At 40.1% G+C, this 15,253-nt stretch overlaps 1 protein-coding gene across 2 annotated transcripts in view; it reads right to left on the bottom strand.

The window, feature by feature from the left end:
- ZFHX4 (zinc finger homeobox 4) overlaps positions 1–15,253 on the bottom strand; it is a 225,471-nt gene that overhangs the window by 3,022 nt on the left and 207,196 nt on the right. For both annotated transcript variants that reach the window (XM_073631833.1, XM_073631834.1), the window contains exons 6-10: positions 12,764–12,897; positions 12,455–12,655; positions 10,032–10,149; positions 4,039–9,414; positions 1–1,475 (exon numbers count right to left, since the gene is read on the bottom strand). The exon at positions 1–1,475 is cut by the window's left edge and continues 3,022 nt beyond it. In XM_073631833.1, the coding sequence (XP_073487934.1) occupies positions 1–1,475; positions 4,039–9,414; positions 10,032–10,149; positions 12,455–12,655; positions 12,764–12,897 (7,304 nt within the window). The remainder of the gene's footprint in view (positions 1,476–4,038; positions 9,415–10,031; positions 10,150–12,454; positions 12,656–12,763; positions 12,898–15,253) is intronic.

Here is a 15,253-nt window from a genome sequence, read left to right as displayed (position 1 = left end):
ATCCACTCTGATGCTATTGAAATTACCATCTAGGCCAGAAGCAGGTTTCGCTTTGACTTCCAGTGGGTTATCTAAGTCTTCCAGCTTCTGGCTCAGCTCACTGTCAGACTCATCTGAACAACTTTCTGTGGGTAGTGAGGTTTGAACCCCTGAGGTGCTGCACAAACTTGAGGTAACCGTTGAAGGCAAGGAGAGGGAAGGAGGAGAAGAAGAAGGGGAAGAAGCAGCTTTCCTGGCAGATGCTTGAAAAAGAATATTTGGCCAGGACTTCATGGAGAAGCGAGAAAGATGAGGATAGGTGTTATTAGAAGAAGCTGCAGACTGCGAGGTAGATGTGGTGTTAGGACTAGGGGAGCAGACTGAGTGAGGTAATAATCTAACATGCTCTTTGGCATTTCTCATTGCTTGTTTGATTGTTTTCTCTTTGTGCAAGCTTGATTGGAGGTGTTGGTTAAGTGCTTCATTTCCGCTAATAGCCACATCACAGGCAAGACACTTATGTTTGTTGACTGGGACTCGAAGCACTGTTTCTTGTGGGTCAAATAAAGCCTGACCAAAGTAACAGAAGGACTTTTGATGGTTTACTGCTGCCTCTTCATCAGTAAACATCATCTGGCACTTTCTGCATATAAATTCATGCTTGACAAATGGAACAATGCAATTGTCTGATAAGTCTGCACTTTTTGGGTGTGTTTGGGGTTCTTCTTTTGTGCTTTCTGTGGCAGGACTCTTTTCTGCCTTCTTTTCCAACTCTTCATTTGACTTTTGCTGTCGTTCATTTTCTGTGTTAGGCGAGTTTACTTGTGAAGGTTTTTGTTCTTGCTGTGGCGGCGTCTGCTGCTGCTGTTGTTTTTGTTGTTTTTGTAGTGAATCCTGCAGGCTCTGCTGATACTGTTGGTATTGTTGTAACAATGCACCAGGTGATAAACCAGCAATAGCTTGAGGCACTGCTGGACCATATGGGAAGAGGCTTTCCATTCCACATATTGGAGGGAGATAACCACCTTGCATTGTTCCATGAAGCTGGGGTGTGAAGTATGAAGCAAAGCCAGGAATAAAATATGGCAAGAACTGACCACCTATAAAAGAAGCTGGGTCACCAGAGAAAGCATTTTGAAGTGCTTGCAAATGAGCAGGGTCCATATGTGTTTCAGCTTTGCCCAACATGGAAAGAGCAGATGAGATTTTTTCCTCTTTTTTAGATTGCCTAACTTCAGATTTTGCAGCCTCTGATTCCTCCTCTTTGATCTTTTTGAATTTGTGTCGCTTAAGATTTTTGTCCAAGTCTTTGTTTTGTTGATCTGTCTGCTGTCCTGATGAACAGGATGATGACGAGGATGGATGGGGTGGTGGAGGATGTGGTGGTGGGGGAGTCTGCAGCAAAGATTTAGTGGGTGCACTGCTAAGAGAGAGGGCAGGAGATGGAGTAGCTGAAGTAGGGAACCCAAGCATGCCGGCACCAGGAGATGTCAAATCTGGAAAGTAAAAAAAAGAGACAGTATTTATAACATGTTTATGTATATCATTTATATTCAATCTAGCCTTATGGTTACAAAGAAATTATAGCAATCAATAAACCAAATAATACTGTACTGGCTTTTGGCCACATGGTATTTTTGGAAAAGTAGACTAATCTAAAATGAATACAACAAAGCAGATACTTAAGCAGAACTGTAGGCTTGGACATAATAAAAGATACCATGTTTATCAGCTATGGCAGTTGGACTTGCTGTCATTTTTTTCTATTCTATTTTTCTTTACGGTAAAATAACTTATGAAAAAGTGGAAAAAGCAAGGGATGGTCTAATTTTCTCTGTTCTTTCTCCAGCATCTGTTCTTGTTGAAGATTATGATAAAACCAAATATAAGCTTTATCTATGCAAGACCTTTTTTTGCCTGCCATCTCCTGGGTTTCAACAGAAATTAGGTGGAAGGCAGCACAAAAATAACTGAATGCATGTAGCCTGAATCTTACGCATAAAATGGACCTTCAGTCATTTTTTCATCTTTCCATCTATTAAAGCTTCTGCCCTTGTTGTTTTAACTTTGAATAGTAAAACATTTTTTTTTCTGCCAGTAAATATCTTATACAGCCCACTTCCTGTTTCTTGTCTAGTAAAAGCTTAGGCTTATGACATCACGCACAGCTCTCTCTCTTTCACTATTGTGAGAGTTTGCCAGGGGGGGGGGGTGAGACATAAGAGAGCCAACAAGAGCTGCAGGGCTACAGAGCTAGAGGAGTGCCTCTGTGTGTCTGTGTAAATCCAGGAAGTGAACAGGCAGCAGCTTCAGCTGCCCACAGTTAAAATGGTTGCAGCCAGACTCAGTGGAGGGAGATTTCTGAAGCATATTTGGCAAGTACAGAATCACAGTATATATAAAATAATTTGCAAAGTGGTTGGAGGGAAGCTTCAGAATGGCAAAGATGTTTTTATTACAAATTATGTGAGTAGACTGAAGTTCCTCTTTAAAGCTAATTTCTAGGCATACAGATGAAATATATAAGGTAGCTTGTATGTCTGCCCATTCAGTCCTAAAATTCACATACTGTATCTCTACCCCACAGCACAGCCCTGTCTAGCAGGGAAGAGGACTTATTATTTCTCTTTTGCAGCTTAACCTTCACTTACAGGTCCCTTCTCTATACCCACCCAGTAACTGGACAGTAAAAAGAGAAGAAGCACATTGATCAGCTCATCTCTCTTTCACTCTGCTCTCTTCTACTATAAGCATGCGCCATGCATTGCAGGACACCTGATTGGGTTCTTGTGCTTATTTCCCCTTACCCTTTCTAAGCTTCGCTGTACAGACTGTACAGTACATTGCATGCGATTTAACCAAGCCAAATTCAGGTACTTACATCGCTTGCATTAAAAAAATACATTTAATATTGTATTAATGTTTACATAATTGCATTAATATTGTTTTTTTTATACCTGCCTGGAGTTTAGCTTTATTGCTCTGTGTTTATATAAGTAATCCCGTTGCAATAATATCTTTTTAAGCTGCTTTTCTAATTGTTACTACAATTAGTCGGGAACAACAGATACTGTATGTTCTCAATACAAAATGTTTATTTTTTTATTTTTACAGGTATAATATTTAAGCATTTTTTATGTAGTAAACTACATATGTTAGCTGTAAATTCCATGGTAAGCCATGCCAAAATAAATATTGCTAGATAAGATCAATCTGATGTACACAAGCCTATATTCCCTGTGGATTAATCAGACGATCTTGTGTTGGGACTGGATCACATTTTTTAATTAAATGCTCACTGGAAAAAAATATGTAGGTTGCCATTTCTGAAGTACTGACAATGCTAGTTGCCTAGCTATCTTTGGCTATAATATTATGTCACTGACATGGAACTAGCATCTAGAAAGTGAAAACTCCTAATCTGCACAATCTCTCTGATGCAATAACTTTACACCATCTATGGCCTGCCTAAGACTTGAATATCCTCTTTTGCTTGCTCGATTCCCCATCAACACAGTCAGTCAGTCAGTCTCCCTCCACGGAGCTATTGTGTTCTCCTGGCGGAAGGGCACAGGGAGCCATCCCTTTCAGGAGAACACAGTGATTATTACTAGCGGCTATAGAGGCTGGCAATAATCGCATGCCAAAAATCCGACATGCTGGTTGTACCCAAGTTGATCGATGGATTGACTTTGATACATTCAGCTTCTCAGCCAGTCCCTGCTAAACTAGCTGAGATTCAAACCATCTATTGCCGGCTTTAGGATCAGCATCGCAGTCAGGCGACTAGCACTTTCAGTAGGCATCAACAATAGCAGCCTTTGTATTTCTTTTAAACTTTAAAGCTTTTAACTTTTCCTGTTATAACATAGACCTAATAATTTATGTTTGACCCAAATTACAATAATTTACAGATCAATAAAAGATGTGAGAAGGAACATTATCATTCCAGTTTATTTAAAAAATATTAATAGCATATAGTCTTTTTTAAAAGCTGCTGCATTTTTTTATGATCACATTTATATTAGCAAAGCAGAATCAAATATGATTCACACTTACTGTTTGCACTCTGTGTAAACCCAGGCAATGGAGATGGGCTGTTCATCCCAGGAAGGAGAACTGAAGGAAGGCCAGGTAGCCCTTGGTAAGATGCTGACAGATTGAGACCATGAAGAGAACTGCTCTCCAACATACTTGTCTGCTGAACGGTTAATCCCAAAACATCTGAAGTCTTCTTTATCCGATCCAGTTCTTGTTGTGCCATCAGTTGTCGAACAGTAGTAGGGGCCAAATAGTCCTTCTCACGATCAAGCTGGCTTCCCACTGTTTCTCTCACCTTTGTAATGTGTTGCTTTGAAAATATATGATCTCGAATGGATAAGCGTGCTGAATATTTTACCCCACAAAGAGAACACTCAAGTTTGGTTCCATCTGGCCCAGTTTGGTTAATCATGAAAGGCTTCCCAATGTTTATTTTAAATTTCTTCTCTTTTGCCCGTGCATTTTGAAACCAAACTTGGACAACACGTTTGGGAAGACCAATCTCATTGCCCAGCATTTCACATTCTTGCATTGTTGGAGTCCTATAATCACAAAAGCAAGCTTTGAGAACTTTTAGTTGAACATTACTCATTTGAGTTCTGAAGCGTTTATGACCTGGTCGGTCATGATTTTTGGCTTTGAAGAGGCTGTTGCTACCGAAAGAGTTTGGTGAGCTGGGATCTGGATCTGCAATACTGGATGTTTCACTACGGTCAGCATTGTCCTCATACTCATCAGTCATGTATATACTTTGGTCAAGATCGCTTTCTCTGTCCATGTTATTGTGTGATGTATTTGTCAGAGAAAAGAAGAAACTCTCGTCACAGTTATCAATTGTGGGAGTAGTTCCTGTTTTTGGCAAACTATCATTCATTTGAATTTTTGGTTCTTTGGGAGTTTTTAAATATTTAGAGCTAACAGTCATGGTTTCTACATCATTGTTTCCTTCATCCCCTGTAGTAGCATCACTAATTGCTGTGTTAATTGATGATGTTTCATCAAAATCGTTTTTGCTTTGATCAAACCTTTCCACATGAGGTTGATGCAAGTTCTCTATGTCTTCATTGCATTCTGCCCGAAAAGATGATGGGCTTAAAAGATTCTTCGGTGATAGCTCAGCAGTTTTGCTTACTGGTGTGGAAACAGTAGAAGGCATATCATTTTCACTGAACTGGTCATTCTTTGGAAGTGTCGGATAATCAAAAAACATATATTTATTTGGGCTTTCACCACCATCATCCATTCCAGCAAGAGGACTTGGTGGCAAACTATAACCAGCCTGCTTTCCCTCATTCCAATGTCGAGACCTAATATGACTTTCTAATGCTGACTTTGCTTTAAATAGTGCACGGCAAAATGGGCATCTTTTATGAGACTGAGCTGGACCTAAAGCTCTGAACTGACCTTTTCTTTCTCTGGCTCTTGTATTTTGAAACCAAACTTGCACCACTCTTTTTTTTAGGCCCACCTCTCTAGCAATATGATCAAGCATCTTTCGTGTTGGATTAGAATCCAACAGATATTTTTCATAAAGTATTTCCAGTTGCTCTGGTGTAATAGTGGTTCTTAATCGTTTATCTCGATGTTGATCCTCACCACTGTTGCCACCCTCCTTCTCACTGCAGTTATTATCATCTTTGTCATCCATCTTCCTTTTTAGGGAAGCAGACACAGATGTGGCACTATGTGGCCCACCAGCCTGTGGAGCCATGTGAGACACGGAACTACCAAGTAACTGCCCTGCCATAAGAGGATTGTTAGGATCAAAAATCATATATGGCATGTCCATTGGCCTTTCTAAAAACTGTGAGTGGAGAAACTGATTTTGGGCAGCTAAGAAATGCATGTGTTGGTGCTCTTGCCACAGTTCCAAAGTTGGGAAAGCCACTGTACATTGATCACATTGGTATTGTAGCAGCTGAGGAGGTAGGCTGTTTGGCAATGAAGTCAGAGATATTGGTAATGGGCTAGATGGAACAGGAGTGGTTTGTGATGCAGATGAAGGTCTTGCAATTTGCTGAGACTGCCTTTGCTGAGATACAGATACTGACGGCGAAGGCTGTGTGTCAGATGATGTAGAACTGGACTGAATTAATTTGGAGGCTAATGAGCTAGCAATAGCATCAATTTGCTTTGGTTTTTCATTTTGTACATCGGGTTTTGGTGAAGTTTTACCAAACTCTGGTCTTGGAGATGGAATTAATGGTGTACTTGAGCCTGAACCAGAGCTTACTGTTGTTATAGTTGAGGCTTTTGATATCTCTGCTTGACTGGATGCCTTTGGCAAGATTTGATCTGTAGCATCCATTGAATCTTCAGTTTGGCTTTCATCTTGAAGATCATCATCTTCATCTTTATAACACAGCTTTTTCTGATGTGTAATTAAGTCAAATATTCTGGGAAATACAACATTGCATTTCTTACATTGATATTGCATGTTGCTAGTACGGATATAGCGCTCATTGGTTAGCTCTCTTTTTTCACTGTCTTTAGTTTCAGCTTGATTTTCATAAGTTTTTCTAGCTTTTTGACGGGCATTTTGGAACCAGACAACAATAACCCGTGTTGCCAAGTTAAGAACGGTGGATAGTTGTTCTATTTCATCATCCTTTGGGTATGCATTAGTGTCAAAAAAGTCCTGTAAAACTCTAAGCTGATAGTCCGTAAACCTGGTTCTTGATGACCTTTTGCTAAAAGCAGAGTCTGACCTAAGAGTATCTAGTGAAGATAGTGGTGGCTCAATTCTTATATCCTCAAGAACAGTTATAGGAGGATTACTGAAATTGTATGGTGAATCTTTGTTTCTTTGACGTTCCTTAAATAAAGTGTTTCTAAACCAGTGTTTGATAACTTTCAAGGAAAGACCTGATTTTTCAGCCATCTCCTGTATCTGATCCTCATTAGGAGAATTATTAATGTCAAAATAGGCACGTAATATCTTCAGCTGGTCATCTGTTATTCTTGTACGTGGGCGTTTAAACTGGGAATGTCGCAGGAAATTTGGATCTAAGCCCAACTGTTGCTGGCACATCTGTGTAAGATCTGCAGATAAAGCATCCATTGGAGAAAGCTGCAGTGCAAGTTGTGGAGGTAAACCGGGATGCTGAACAGATTGCATCATAATTGATGGGAATAGGGGAAGGTCCAATGAGACTGGAAGCTGAACTGGAGGAGGAGCTGATGGTGGCGGTGGTGGAGGGGGTGGTGGAGGAGGGGGTGGAGGTGGTGGAGGGGGTGGAGGAGTTGGCGGGGGAGCTTGCAACGGTGTTGGAGTTGAACTTGGAATCTTCACTGGTACAGATGGTGTAAGTGGAGGTGGAGGTGGAGCCGGTGTTGGAGGTGCAGAAGGAGGTGGAGGAGGCGGTGGTGGTGGTGGAGGTGTTTCTGGAGAAGGTGGTGCAATTGGGTAAAGCTTATCATATGCCTCTCTGTACTGGCGAGCAAATTTTTCCAGCTCCCCATATGGAAAGAACTGTCCATGCACATGTTCTTGGTGACTCTTTAGGATCAAAATATTTGAAAATAACTTACTACATGCCCCACATTCTAGCTTCTCATTATTTTCATTTTCCCCAATCCTGTTTTTCTTTTGTACCTTTTGTCGGTTTTCATTATATTGTATAATCAATTCAAATCCAAAATTTTCTAGGAGAGCTTTTGCTGCATTCCCTCTAGCGCCAGAAGCAATACGAGGTGGTGGAATAGTAGGTTCTAATGATCTTTGCTTCTTTACATCTTTGCTGTCTTTTGGAGCATCATTTTCATTTGCAACTTCTTGCTTTGGCTTTTCTTGCTTTTCAGTGACCTCTTCTGGTTCTTTGTAACATAATGTATCTTTTGTAAGCTGGCATTCAGTACTTGACACACTAACATTGCTTTGTTCTTGTTTCATTATCCTGTTGGAATGGTGTTGCTTTTGTGGTTGATGCTGTGATTGTGTGGCTTGATACTGCTGTGCCTGCTGCTGTGCTTGCTGTTGTAGCATTTGTAGCTGGGTCTGCCCAACCTGATGTTGTGTTTGAATTTGAAGCTTTAAATCTTCGAGCAATGATCCTGCCATCCCGGGCATTCCAAATGCAGCAGAGGCAGGTAGTCCTAAATCAGGATTTAGACTAAACTCTGTCCCAGGAATATAAAATGGAAAAAGAAACTGTGGCTGCTGGAACTGAACAAGAGCCTCTGGAGTCATTGGAAAGTGAGGAAGAAATGCTGGGTTTAAAAATTGGGGCTGAAAGTATGCAGCTTGTTGTTGCAGTTCATGCTGCAGTTGCATTTGAAGCTGTGCTGGTGACTGTGGTGGGTGATGTGAATGTTGGGTAGGAATAACCTCATGAGCTTGCTTTTTGTTTAATTCTTTGGCATCTAGGTGGGGTTCTTTGTTGTTTACATGTGGCAAACCCATAGAATCAAGCATCCCTTGGCTTGGGCTGCTAATATTCCCTGCTATGGTACTCCCACTAGTATTGTTACTACTTGGTTCTAGTTTTGCAGCCCTTGCCTTAGTTTGGTGAAGAACGGATCTCATATGAATTTCCAATGTAGAGCTTTGGCTGTATGCAACATTGCAAATGCTGCACTTGAATGGTTTGTTGTCAGTGCTGCTGTTGGTCTCTTGAGGAACTGGACTTGATGCTTCTTGCAAGACCTTTTTAAGTTTATGCAAATGAGACACGGAATTATAATGGACCAAAAGAATGTTCTTTTGTGTGAAGGATTCTTTACACACTGTACATTTATATGGTCGTGATGGATCTAAAAATTTTTCCATAGTAAAATTTGGCCCTTTTCTAAAAGGCAAAGTCCGCTTTGGTTCTGTGCCCAAGTCATCTGGAATAGAGCTACTGTCACTCCCAACTGGGCTAGCCTTTCCTTCATGGTCCATCTCATAATCACGCTCCGTGTCCTGCTCCAGGGAGTGCTCATCTGGGGCTATGCTTTCATTTTCAGCCCAGAGCTCCCCATTTACAGGTAAGGATGCACAAAGCTGCTGTAGTTCAGTCTCACTTAACTCAGGGTGGCCCGTTTCCAAATGTTTTTTTAAAGCCAGGAATGTACGGAAGCTGCGTTGGCAAAGGCTGCACATGGTGGCAGCCCGAATAGCATGATACTGGGAATGTATCTGAAGCTTCTGCATAGTCTTAAAAGCCAAACTACAGTGGGTACAGCGGTATTTATAAACATGGCGATCAGAAACTGAAAGCTGCTGCCTCTTCTGCTGTTCACTTAATTGATCAGTTAGTAACTCGCAGTGCTTTGCATCTTTGTTGACAGATTTGTTCCACTCGGGGGTATCTAATGATTCCTTAAACATGTTTTGCTCTTCTGTTTTAATTTCAGCTCCAGCCTTTAAATCATCTCCACCTTGGATGTTTTTTTCCTCTGTTGGAGGGTCACCTAATTGAAATAAAGAAAAAAAAATGAGCATACAATTTGTGCTAATGCTTTTGTTCTCATTTGTATGGGCATAAAAGTTTTATGTGGATAAGCATTGTAGGATTTCTTTTTCATTTGATCAGCAACAAAGAACAAGCATGTAATACAATAAAATTAAAAGGCAGAATCTGCTGTACAAGCTCTTATGAGCCACGTTGCTGTAGCCATTAGAATATGGAAAAATGATACAACTGATATCGTTAGAAGACGGCTGGAGACTGGAGGTCTGCAAAAATAATTCATCTTTCTGCTCTCCAGATTCATGTATTAATGTAAATATATATGAAAGCTGTATAATATAGTGCTTTTTTGCTTGTATGTTCTGTTTTATTTAAAACCTAGACATATTTTTGTTAATTTTGCCAAGTATTTTTTTTACAATGCTATTGAAAGGCGAGTGTATCCAAATGCTGTAACAGCTTGGTGCATCCTCTATCTCTTTCCATTGGTAAGAGCTTGGTACCTGAGACTGTAAATCTTTTCCTCTTCAATGACTCTTACGAGGAGGTCTCACTGTTTGGTAATTCATTTTTTGCTAGCCTTTACAGAGCACCTTTTCAACAGCTGCCTAGACTCACCTGTGAGTTTCCCAGGTGACTCAGTGGTTGCAGCTGCAGGCTTCTCTGCTTCCATCTTGTCAAGTGCAGCCGGTGGCAGCAATACACTGTTTGGCATCACAACCTCTGGCACTGAAATCTGAAATTAAAAAGGACCATGAATCACATCATGCAAAAAGCACTAATGAAACAAATTGTATTATTCAATCATACACAATCTGCAGAACAGTATCTAGGGGCAATTAGTATTCCTGCATTTAAGAGCTAGAGTGCTAGGTTCAGTTTCCACCACAAACACAATAAGCACAGTGTTTTATACTCTCTGCACATATACAGAGGTTTCCTTTGGTTGCTCTCATTTTCACCCACAGCCCAAAAACGTAGTAATAGGCTAATTAGCTTCTAACCAAAGGTCCCAGAATGTGTGTGTCTGCAGGAGCTGATAAAAACAATTCTATCCATTATGCCAATATTCTATAGGTAGAAGAAATAAGTAATATGACAACTTTAAAGTTCTGCAACACCCCCCTCCCTATAAGAATAGGATTACATTTTCTTCAATCCCCATCATTGCCCAGTATTTAAGAGTATGAAGGAGCATGTTTTTTAGGCCTGTGTATGCTATGACCCTAACAACTTGTAACTTACATACAGCTTTTTTCCCAGCAACTAAAGGAATGACATAAGAATAAAGGGAAGTTAAATATATGCTGTAGTGCTGGTCTGCATTAACATGAACTTGTTGAACCTAAATGAACAAACATACCTGTTCATTTCAAAGTGGACCTTGCAGTACAAGGTCCACTTATAACATCTGGTCCCCTGGCGTATGGTATTTCCAAAGTGAAAAAAGTGAAAAGTTGCATTTCACATTTACCTTAAGTCTGTCTGCCACATTGCAAGGAATGACATCACTATCCTTCAAAAAAGATACCCGGAGAATGATGAGAACCCCAAACCTTGTAAGAAGGCACTCCAGGTCCAGTGCAAAATTTAAACTGCTTTGTGTTCTCCAGGATGCTGGAATGAGCAAGGTATCACCCTCGCCTATAGACATTGCGGACTGAAGACTGGGGTAAGGTAAGTATAAAGCCTAACATTTTTCTTTTTAAGTACATTTTGCAAATACTTTACAGGGGAGGGTCTTAGACATTATAAATGAACCTTTCAAATTACCACAAGGTCTGCTTTAAGTACACAATCAACAGTAGTCCTGATTGGACGATGGCTTTTAAAGAGCAGTCCCCATTTTTTGGGCTCACAGTGAAGAATTTGGACAACAGGACAATGCAATGGGCAAGTTAGCACTTGGTAAACATGTGTTCCAGTGAACTTCTCGCCTGCATCATTTCGTTTACACCCTAGAGAAGTTCCTGCTCGTTTGCATCACAAATCCCTGGCTATGCATATGATCAATGCAGCCAGGATGTGTGTACTGCTACACTGGCTATCAAGCATATCTTTTCAATGAGAGAGTGGCTTGAAAAGATTGATCATATTGCTGAGATGGAAGAATTGTTCAATATATCTCAAGACAAACTTTCTAAATATACCAAAACCTGGGTGTGCTGGATGCACATTTGCAGGACAGATATATATCTCAATTTGATCTCCACTGCACTGTAAGCTGGAAGATGACCATCGCCTGAAATCATAGGGGCTACCAGCAACCTACCTAGACTAGTCTATATGACCACTTGCATCTGGCCATGAGTTTTAGGTAACTAAGTAGGGTACCCGAGATCGGAAGCTACTCTTTTACTTGAAATTATCATCTGTATCTGCCTCCCCCCATACCTCACTCCATTGCTGCCCCACCCTGTTATTAGCATCTTCCAGTGAGCCTACCCATTCTCCATTCTTCCCCTCATCCTTCCACCCCCTAATTTTCCTTTCACCCTTATCCCCATACTGGACATCCTTTTTCCCCTCGCAACACCTAGGGGTTTTTCTCCTAGTATACAGCATACATTGATAGAAACTCAGGCTTGGCAGCTCCACATCAGAGGAGGTCGTAAGCTGGTCATGTCACCTCAACCCATGGATTTGGAAGTGTTGAGAACTCCCATTACCCTCCTGAAACGTCGTATATATACAATAATGGGCCTTTATGTGGTTTCCCCCTGTTGTTTATTGTTTATCTTCCTACTGCACACACTTCACCACCGTAGTAATTTCTCTGGTTATGTTATATCTGAAACTTTACTTCCTTTTGTTTACTTTTGATTTATCCATCAATTCATATTATATGCTATTGATGTTTTGGCTTTGTAACCATGTGAAGTTCTAATAAAGCTCTTAAGAAAAAAAAATGTCAATATTGCTCCAAATTTGTGCCTACTCTTTGGGTGGGAATTATAGAGATTCTGTTTCAAGAGGTGTTCAGCCAAGTCGACGTTCAATATATTTAGTTATTGCCTTTTTCTCTTTTTTAATGGACTTACTGCCATGAGGAGCTTTTCTACACAGTCTGGAGACACACTGTGCAAATGAGTCAAGTGCAGCTGCAGATGCATTTTGTTACTGAGAACATCTTGGCAGAGAGGGCAGGAAATCACAGGCTGCACGGAATGCTGGGAGATGATGTGCATTTGAATCCGGTTGGAGTCTTTGCTGCTGTAGTTGCAGTAGGGACACTGATAGCACTGCCAAAGAAAAAGCATAACCAATTGTAAAAGCCATCAATTAGGTGAATTACAGACACTCCATTTCTTTTCTTTTATTAATATTTTTATATTCTGCCATATCCATACCTGTTCTTGGCAAACGCTATTTTCCTCAGCAGTTCTTGATCTCTTAGCTGCACCATCCTCTTCTTTACTTTGGATTAACTGCCTTTTTACAGAATTCAGAGGAGGCTCCTTGTCAGGTGTGTGAGTTCCAGAACCTAAAAGGTTTAAAACAAATGATACATTTATGAGATCCCAATGTATTTCAATATTGGTATTTTAATAAATGTTGGCAGTTGTAAAGTTAACTTATTGGCTCAAGGTGGTGGCAGTTATCCCTTTTACTGTCATGCCTTTGGCGGAATGGTAGTATTTAGATCCAGCAATATTTAGCAACATGTGGTTGGCTGCAAATACAATTTTTTTTTAGGGTTTTGGGGGATGTTATATAAGGATAGAGCTTATTCATGTCCTGGTTGAAATTTTATGACACATGCCAGCAGCTACTTTGCAAGACTAGGCCAACATTATTAGACTGTAGTTTCCTTGTGGATATTAGTGAGTTGTGAATGTATATGAGAATAATCAGTTAGAACTAAGGAAAAACTAAGCCTAGACAATGGCAACAAATGAGGTACAATGCATACTTCAACAATAAATTAACAACAGTCAAGCATAGTGTGTAGATATTTCTTCTAATGTTGCTAACTATAAGCAGATTACAAACTCCCACTGCAGGCTATAATTATTTAATATATATTTAGGATAAGGAAAGCTAAAAGAGGAAAAAAAAATCAACCTTATTGCCTCCTAAAAAATTGCAAAAAACAAACAAACAATATAGCACATTTTAGCACAATCATTGGCCACGACCAATTTGTACATCCTATTCACATGCCCCATTTTATATTATGGCTAAAGAGTAAGAAAACATGAGAACACATTCAAACAGATATTTTTAAATTGCGTCTAAAGTCAAATTTTTTTTTTAGCTTTGGACAGAATACGTAAAGAGTAAAATATCAGGTTTTTCTTTGCCTGCATTAATGTTCGTGTTCTGTAAGCACAACAGGAAGCAAGAGAAAATCTTTAGACATTTGTCACCACAACAGGTATCTTCCTACTTTTTTACCGTTACAGTGACAAGTTCATATTTTTCACTTTAATTCCCAGTGACCATAGCCACCAGGGCAAATAAAGAGGGTTAATCCCCCTAGTAGGGGCACAGGAATTTAACCTTTTACCATGAAAAAAAAGTTTGGACTTTGGATACCCTCCAAGTCTGACCCTCCATGTGAAATATCTAACTAAACAGTCTGTGCTTTCTAGTCACAACCAATCAGAGTCTACTCTATATGATTTAACCACTTCAACCCCAGAAGATTTTCCCTCTTCATGACCAGGCCATTTTTTGAGATACGGCACTGTGTCGCTTTAACTGACAATTGTGTGATCGTGCGACGCTGTACCCAAACAAAATGTATGTCCTTTTTTTCCACGAATAGAGCTTTCTTTTGGTGCTATTTGATCATCTCTGCGGTTTTTATTTTTTGCGCTATAAACAAAAAAGAGCGACAAATTAAAAAAAACAAAAGAAAAAACAATATTTTTTACTTTTTGCTATAATAAATATCCAAAAAAAAATTTCATCAGTTTAGGCCAATATGTATTCTTCCACACATCTTTGGTAAAAAAAAAAAAAATCGCAAAAAGCGTATATTGACTGGTTTGCGCAATAGTTAGAGCGTCTACAAAATTGGGGATAGATTTATAGCACTTTTATTATTATTTTTTTTTTTTACTAGTAACGGCGGTGAGCTGCGATTTTTAGTGGGACTGCGACATTGCGGCAGACAGATCGGACACTTTTTTTGGGGCCATTGACATTTATACAGCGATCAGTGCTATAAAAATGCACTGATTACTGTGTAAATGTCACTGGCAGGGAAGGGGTTAACACTAGGGGCGATCAAGGAGTTAAATGTGTTCCCTCATGTGTGTTTCTAACTGTGGGAGGGGTGTGACTGACTGGAGGAGAGGAAAGATCGCTTTTCCTAATTGCTAGGAACAGCAGATCTTTCTCCTCCCCTGTCAGAACAGGGATTTGTGTGCTTACATACACAAATCCTTGTTCTGGCTATCTTGCCCATAACGGGTCCCCCGCCGTGCAGCGGGCGCGCGCGCTCGCCTCTGGCGGTGTGCGCGCACCTGCTATGGCTCTTAAAGGAAGGAGCCGACGTACCAGTACAGCGATTCACGGGAACGAGTATAATGACAGCGGCTAGTGGGCAAGTGGTTAACCTGCTCTTGTAACAGGAATGGTTAAGTTTGCTAAGAGGGACCCAGTCACTTTGTGACACAACTAACCTAAAATTCTGGGTTTTGTAATCCATGAAAGAGACATGCCAGCATCCTTTTCTATTCTAAAACATGAAAATATATCATGAAAACATTTCCAGTTTTGTTTATGCGTCATGGAATTTCAACTCATTGATTCAGATATATTGGAAGTCACATTTTATGTCTAGTAACTGTTAGTAGACTCAATAAACAGGTTTAAAAATGTACTCCTCT

The sequence above is a fragment of the Aquarana catesbeiana genome, linkage group LG05 (assembly GCF_042186555.1).
Source record: "Aquarana catesbeiana isolate 2022-GZ linkage group LG05, ASM4218655v1, whole genome shotgun sequence".
Taxonomy (NCBI): domain Eukaryota; kingdom Metazoa; phylum Chordata; class Amphibia; order Anura; family Ranidae; genus Aquarana; species Aquarana catesbeiana.
The sequence above is the reverse complement of the archived record's forward strand: the minus strand, read 5'-3'. Positions and strand labels throughout refer to the sequence as shown.